Genomic DNA, 7,805 nt, shown 5'->3' with positions numbered 1-7,805 from the left:
TGGGGACTGAGACAGAGCCCAGAGGACTCCTGTCCCTGGCTCCCTCCAGAACTGGGCCAGGACAGAATTTGCAGGTGAGGACCACTCAGACTTTGCAGTATCAGCATCTTTCAGTTTCACACTGGAGTGTATGAAAATGATCATTAGAACATTCCAGAACTACAACCAAGGAGCTAGTTAGTGGAAGAGGCAAAACTGACATCCAGTCCTTTAGCTTGGTGCTGGAAGAGTCAGATGGGAGACAAGAGGGCGATGAGCAACCAATCCCCACCCCTAGAAGTCAGAAAACAAACATACTTCACAGCCAGGGCCCAGGTTTTTGTACAGATTTAATCTCTGAAAGCTCACAGTGTGGGGAACACTAAATGGATTATAAATAGGAGCAGTTCCTTTGGACAGAGGCAGCTGTGAGAAGCTGAACTGCCAGCCCACCCTCCCTAAGGGGTGTCTCTACTTACACTCATCCAGAGAGTCAGTTGTCCCCCATTCTCCCCAAAATGTTACCCTACTGGGTTCACAAGAGGGTGTGCATATGGGGTTGTTAGGTACTAAGGGTTGGGAAAGGAGAGGACAGGCTCTTAATAAATACCCGTTGAATTATAAAGATAATTGGATCTGTTATCTACCAAAACTGAATAGACATGAGAAAAAGGCTTTTTTTTTAGAAGAACAAAAATTACCCATAGATCCACAAACTCCACCTTTTCAGCATCTCTTCTAGCTCACAAGATGGTGAGGAGGTGTATCAGTCACGGGGGTCACGTGCCCACCTCCAGGAAAAATCGGTGGGGGAGGGGAGAGACCTGATGGTGCTCAGCATGAAGACTCTGGATGCCCACTTCGCTTCTGCTTTTGCTCCTAACAGGGTTGGGCGAGGCCCAAGGCACACGGAGAGGAACAAATACTCAAGTGTTTCTCTTTTTTTTTTTTTTTTTTTTTTTTTTGCCTCCAGGCAGTGGTAGACTGCAGTCCAAAGAAGCGTTGGGAAGACTAAGGGTCCTGGGAGGAGTCTGAGCTTCAGCCAGTGACTCTCCCTCCAGAGCCTCTGATCAGCTGGAAGGAAGGTGTCCAGTCCACAGTATTGGTGGGGGGCGGTGCTTCAGACCAAAGTTCTTGATTAGGTAGGGTGTTTGGGTTACAAGGCAAGGGAGACAGGACTCCTCCCCATCCTTGTCCTTCTCCAACTCCTCTTGCTCTTGAGAAAACATCTGGAGCTGGTTTCCTCCCGGACCAGAAAGGGTGCAGGTGTTCTGGGTCTTGGGTTTTGTGGAGGACAGGGGTTCCCCCCTGACCCACCCTTCCCGGGACTCACATCATCTGAGGAGGAGCCAGGACATCTGGGGAGTGATGCTGGTACCAGGCTCCAAAGCTGTTGCCGTAGCCACCACCGGTGGGCAGAGCCCCTGCCTTGGGCAGATCCCAGAGGGATGGAAGGGGTGGGGAGCAGGGAGATAAGGATGGGGGTCTCCCAGGGAAGTCCCCTTCCTGTCCTCCAGAGTTCTGCTTCAGGAGCTTCTTGTATTTGGAACGTTTATTTTGAAACCAGATCTTTACCTTTGGGGAGAAAAGGGAAAAGAAGGGAAGATGAGGAGGAGTATGTGTGTGTGAGGCGGTGAGCCAGGGAAACGGACCTAACTGCAGCTGTGGCGGGTGGGTGCAGTCCTGGGAGCCCAGCAGAGATTGGGGACAATGCTGCAGTCCTCCAGAGTCCTTGAAGTGGCGGGAGTCCTGCCCCTGAGCTCTATCCAGTTCTCCCGGTCTGGGTGCCCTCCTCTACCTGCATCTGCCCCTCCCCACAACACATTTTAACACAGTCCCCCAACACTTACTGAGGGCGGGCTCTTAACACACCTGGAGAACCGAGACAACGGGCTAGGAGACCCCTGGGGGCTTCCCGCCCCCTCCCGGGGGAGGGGACTGAGTTCCCAGAGGACATTTCTGGAGCAGGCCAGCTGCAGGAAGGTTGGACCCGCCTCACCTGGGTCTGGGTGAGGCCGAGCTGCGCGGCCAGCTGGGCCCTCTCGGGCAGCGCCAGGTACTGCGTGTGCTGGAAACGCTGGTTCAGGTGCTGCAGCTGCAGGCTCGAGTAGATAGTCCTCGGCTTGCGGAGCTTCTTGGTCGGGGCCTGCGGGCGCTGCTCCGAGGGCTCCGGGGACAACGGCGGCTTCTCCGAGTCTGGGGAGCAAGCACCGGGCGGTTCGTGCGGGAAGGTGAGAGGGCCGGACGCGCAGCTTCAGGAGCTCATTTGCATGTCGTTTGCATGAAGGCCTCGGGTGGGCCGGCAGCTCAGGTGCGGGGCTCGGCCCGCTCTACCTTCCGCTCCACGCCCCCTTCTGACCCCATGGCCCCCTGTGCGCCAGGTGGCACAAGAAGCGGTTCTTGCCCTCAGGGAACTCCCACTCTTACGGGTCCTGTGACCCTAGGAAGAGAGCGCCAAGGGCTGAAGCTAGGGTACAGGTGGCGCCAGGGGCGGGAGGTCAGAGTTCAGGCGGGTGCGGTGGCGCCAGTTTGGGGTGGGGCGGGGCCCGAAAGGCTCGGTAGAGGACTGGGCTGAGGCCTGGAGCTGAAGGGGGCAGGGCATTCCAGGCGGAGGGAACTCCAGAGCAAGGCTCAGAGGCCCGAGACAGTGTTTGCGTGGCAGCCTCCCGGCTCAGAGAGGAGGGGTGGGTCAGAGGGGCCCGGCCAAGCGGGCCTTGAAAGCCGGGATGAGCACCGGCCCGTCCCCACCACCACTCCCAGCATCGGAGTGCGGAAAGGGCCCCCAGGGTTTGCCATCCCCTATTGCAGGGCGCAGCCCCTCTCCCGAGGCACACCCTACAGGGAATGTGACCAGCTCTGTCCTCCCCCAAGGCCAGCTGGGGGGACCCTAGAAGCCAGGTGGGACTGAGGCGGCCCCCTCCTGCATCCCGCCACACTCACAGAGGGGTAACCGCTCGCGGGAAGGTGGCCCGGGTTCGGAAAGCGCACAGCGCCGGGCAGCGCAGGCCGTAGGGCCGCCCCAGGATCGTGCTGCCTTGCGGTCTGGTCACCTCTTGTCCCCAGGCCCAGCCACTCTAGGAATCTCAATGGGGGAACAGTGGCCCTAGAATGCGGCTGGTGCAGGGCGAAGGGTCCTCCTTTTCCAGTCGGAGCAGCCCCAACCTGTACCAGTGGGTGGGGACACCCCGGGATCATTCCATTCGTGTGATAGAGCTGGGAGGACCAAGTGGCCGAAACGCCTCGGGGCTTCGGGCCACATCTGCAGCTTTCCACGCAGGTCTGCCGGGCTGTCCCAGCCGAGACTGCTCTTGGCTCCGGTGCCCAGACGCAGCTGGCGTCCGCCAGCTTCCCGCACCCTCACCCTGCCCCTCCCTCCGGTCGTGCTCCCCCAGACGTGTGGTTCTCCGCCCTGGGCCCGGACGCGGTGACCAGTTGCCTTCACCTCCCCCGCATCCCTCCCCGGTAGCCCCGGGCGCTGCTGACTTCTCAGATCCACCCCCCTCGACCCCCACCTCGGCCAATTCCCAGAAAAACCGTTGGGTTTCCGCTCCCGCCCGCGCCTGTCCGGCCTCCCCTGCGTCGACCCTAGCGCTCGCAGCCCCAGGCTGGCCGCCCAGCGACCGACCACCCGCGCTTGTCCGGCTGCGTGGTGCGCGCGGCTCGGGTGGGGACGCCGCACCCGGGAGGCAGCCGCGGCTACTGAACTCCCCCAGCCCTGGGCGCCCTAACTCTCCCGGGGACGCCCCTCCGAGTTCCCTCCTCGACAGCCGCCTTTCTCCACACACCCTTCGGCAAGTCGCGAAGGGATATGCCCTGGTCGCGGTCATGCAGCCCGGAGGCCTCCCTCCAGGAGCCACCGCCGCGCACCCGCGGGCTCCGAGGGGTGGTGGCACAGCTCACTCGGAGCCAAACCTCTCAGAGGCAGGAGTGGACATGGAATGGGGGCGAAAAGGAGGACTCAAGCCCTCTCAACTCCCAATCATTCAATCTACAAGGGGCAAATCCACCAGTTTCAGGAGAAAAGTGCTAACCATCTAGACTAAGAACATGTATGGTTTTCGTTGGATCCGGGGAAATTATGTAAAGAAAAGAAACTCTCCACTCTTCCGTCCTTAGACCCAGCAGAGGGAAGGCTAGGAGCGTGGAGAATGGGAATGAAAATACTGACCCTATAAATAGTTCTCTGAAGGACAAAGCTATCTTATGACCACCCCTAGACACACATGTACACACAAATGTCCCATATACTAAAGGGGAGAGTCTAAGGGATTCCACCATTTGTAGGAACTAGATCATTTGTATAAAAACAAAAACAAAAACAAACAAACAAATACACACAAACCTCCTCTCCCAACCACTCCTCCTCTAAAGAGGACAGACCCAGAAGCTTGGGAGAGGCAGCTCCAGTTCTGGCACAGAAGGCAGTTAACTTTGGGGGCTCTGAGGAAATTCCCTAAAATCCTCTTTTCTGGCCTCAGGCAGTGAAGATCAATTTGCAAGGGCCAAGTGCCTGCAAAACAGGCACACACACCCTTTCTTTGGGCCTCAGTTTGGCCACCTATACATCAAGGAGGTTGAGTTCCCAAATCTTTGGGGTCACTTTTGGCTCTGATGGTTTGTGAGCTCATATGTTGGAGTAAGAGAGAGATGTCTTGGTCCAGGCCGACTCTCCTGAAGGCACCCCGTGGATGTGCATCCTTGGAGGAGCCTGTGCTAAAGACAATTGTGGGGGCAATTAGTGGGGGCAGGGAAGGCAGGAGATGTGAGGTCTAATCTGCAGCTAGTACAGATGGGTATGTATAGTGTGGCAGGCACTCTGCCCAGACCAGGCCCAGGCCCAGGCCCAGGAAGACAGCCTGGCTCCTTGGCCTCTTTGAGGCCTTCCAGTGAGCACTTTCTCAGGGGCTCAGAGTTGCTCCAGACAACCATAACTGGGGCCTATGGCCTCCCTCCACAAAGCCAAGGGGTGGATATGCCCAGAATGGCCTGCTCCTTCAGCAGCAAGGCTAGGGTAGTCAGGACCTGCTAGAGACTACCTGACCCACCTGTGACTACTTGCTTAGAACAATGAGTGGTGGGGTCCTAACCCGAGATTTTGCCAGGCCAGCTTCCTCTCTGTCAGGCACATTCAGGCCCTGGCCAAGGGCAAGGGGGAGAGGCCCCCCAAAGCCCCCACTTCCACTGTCCCCCAGCTGGGACCTAACTTCATTTGTCTGTCTTTGGCTTGGGCGCTGCTTTCTAAGACATGACAAAGGCAGAGGGGCGACTTGGGGAAGGGAAGGAGAGTACGACGTAAAGAATCCTGGGGCAGGGGCTAGACACCCGCACCCACATCTGGATTGTTTCAGTTTTCCGTTACCCCTAGGTACACACAACCCCGCTGCTCCAGGGGGTGGGGTAGGGAGCCCTGCTGCCCGGCTTCGCACAACTGCAAATCGAAACCAGGTCGGTCTTGAAAGGAGACCTAGATCAACTCGCCCCCGCCCCTCCCCCCTGTCTCCCGCCCCATCCCTTCGCCCTCCCCCCACCCCCAGATCCTGTGGAATCTGAGTAAGGTCTGAATCCCGCTAGCTGCGCCCAACCAGGCGAGGGCGAAGTTTAGGGACGCACAGGATCAGGACCCCAGAGGTGAGAAGAGCCGCGGCGGCCGGACTTACCTGCCTTGGGCTCCTGCTGAGAGGGCGCCGCCGGTTGCTGGCAGGGCAGGTAGGAGTCTCCCGGGGTCGCCGGCGCAGTGTAGGAGTAGGGCAGGAGGTGGCCATAAGGCCCAGAGTAGGGCAAATCGGAGGCAACTGCGTTTGCGGGGGACAGGCCAAGCGGGTAGGTAGCCACTACCGATGGGACAGGGGCGATGTCCGGGAAGATGGCTTTGGAGGCGTCCCGGCCTGGGAGGGGGCAGGGCAAAGAGGTCATTGCGGCCGGGGCCGGGGCCGAAGGGCCTAGGCCATGGCCCGGCACGTAGTCCGCTCCCTCCGCCAACTCTCTCTTTTCCGAGCCTCGGGCGTGGGGACCGGAGGAGCCCCCCAGCCAGCCTCCCGCACACTTAAAATTGCCCGGAAAGTGTCTCTCTGCGCCTCTTCCAGCGGAGAGCGCGCGCCTGAGAAAGGGGTTCCGAAGGGGTGCCCCCCAGGGCTTTACCCCTCCCCCCTAAATCCATGGGGCCCCCCTCGCCTCGCTCTTGGGTTCGGTTCCCGGGACTGACGCGGGCACCGCCCACCCAGACACCGCGGATTGGCTGCCGCGCACGGTGACCTCACGGGGGCTGGAGCCGGGGCCCGCCCCCCGGGGCAGCCCGCGGTAGGGACCTTCAGAAGCGAGAGGTCGGAGGGGCGGTGCGCACGCTCGGGGCCCAGCTACGCCGGGGGCTTCTCCGGCAGGGGCGCTGGGGTGTCAGGGCGATGGGAGCAGTCTGGGAACCCGGGTCTCAGCCGCAGAAACGCGAGGGAGCCGGCGGGGCTGGGACAGCCCAGGGAGGGCAGCAGGGCCGTGGCGAGGCGCGGCGGCTGCAGGGGAGGCGGGGTGCGGTGTGGGGGCCCCGGGCACCGGCAGGCGCGCTCCCCAGCTGTCGGGGAGCTGCGCGGGGCTTCTCGTCCCGCCGCCGTCGCCTCGCGGGGGAATCGAGCCCGGCCGCCCGCGCGGGCAGCTTATTCAGCAGGTCGGAATGCGTCGCTGCAGAGCGCCTGCCGTTTGTTGGTAAACAGACGCCGGGTCGGGGAAGGTGCCGGCCGGCCTCGCACGCGCGCGGCGCACACGCCCCCGCGGGGCGCCCCGGGCCGGACTCGCCGCGACCTCCGCCGCCGCGCCGCGCCCCCGCCCCGCCCCCCCACCCACCCCCCGCTTCCGCTTCCGGCGGGGGCCCCGCTGCGGCTCCCGCAGGCCCCCGAGGCCGCTGGCGGGACCCGCCGTCCGGCTTTGCCCCGCGCGACCCCACCCGGCCTTTCCCGGCGCCGCCGCGCGAGGCAGGAGTCTTGCAGGAACCGGGACACAATCCGCGAGTAGGAGGCGAGTCCGGTTTGATGACTCCCTCCGAGGGCGCAGGAAACACGGCGGCCTGGCTGGGTGGCCCTGTCTGTTTTCCAGGCTGTGCGGGACCTGCCTCTAAACTTTAGTACCCGAGGCCTCGACGAGCAGGTGTCCGCGTAGACGAGTATCTGTGGCCACAGGTACACAACTACACAAGACCCCATTCAAACACAACAAATATACCGACAGAGGTGTCTGCACCGATGTTCACATTAGCATCCCAGCATGAACAGAAAGGTCCATTAATGGATCTGCAAATACGGAATATAGGCTGTGATGTAAAGCATACCTAGATACCCAAAGATAAATAGCACAGGCCCTGAAAAAAAAAAAAGAAGCAGGATACTTGTCTCTTACGCAGGCGCATACCTATAACAAGGCAAACTGCCCGTGTACGCATTCAAAAACACACGACATCCGAGCACATAAACATCTAGGCATGTGTATCCACCCTCTGAGTGGTAACTGTCCACACACGTGTAAGTTGCTTCATGGTAGGGGGAGAGACAGCTACACCCCTAAACCCACCAGTCCTCACAGATTTCCAGCATACCCACATACACACCTTTGAGTATGCAACTTGGATGAGCATATTCATGCTTGTACACACATATTTGTTGCTGTTATCAGGACTCAGAGTGAAGGCAGCAGTCTTAGAATTGGAGAGTAGGAGAAGACAAAGATCAAGACAAAGAGGGAGACTTAGAAGAGGAAGAGAAAGCACTGGAGGGTCACCAGGTTCAGAGAGGCAGAAAGATCAAAGGAGTGTTCAGGGTGGCTGATTCCCCCCAGTCAGGTGTCCC

General features: G+C 60.1%; 1 protein-coding gene across 1 annotated transcript; it reads right to left on the bottom strand.

Annotated features, from left to right (window-relative positions):
• Window positions 1-311: 311 nt before the first annotated feature.
• On the bottom strand, window positions 312-6,614 carry DLX4 (distal-less homeobox 4). The gene is made up of 3 exons (XM_025440539.3): window positions 5,637-6,614; window positions 1,979-2,175; window positions 312-1,554 (listed from the first exon to the last, which is right to left on the bottom strand). Exons 1-3 carry the CDS (start codon window positions 5,890-5,892, stop codon window positions 1,309-1,311), a joined length of 699 nt encoding a protein of 232 aa, XP_025296324.1. The 5' UTR covers window positions 5,893-6,614; the 3' UTR covers window positions 312-1,308.
• Window positions 6,615-7,805: the final 1,191 nt, after the last annotated feature.

This window comes from Canis lupus, chromosome 9 (assembly GCF_003254725.2).
Source record: "Canis lupus dingo isolate Sandy chromosome 9, ASM325472v2, whole genome shotgun sequence".
In the NCBI taxonomy this organism is placed as follows: Eukaryota; Metazoa; Chordata; class Mammalia; order Carnivora; family Canidae; genus Canis; species Canis lupus.
Note: the sequence above shows the minus strand (reverse complement) of the source record. Positions and strands in the feature narration are given on the sequence as shown.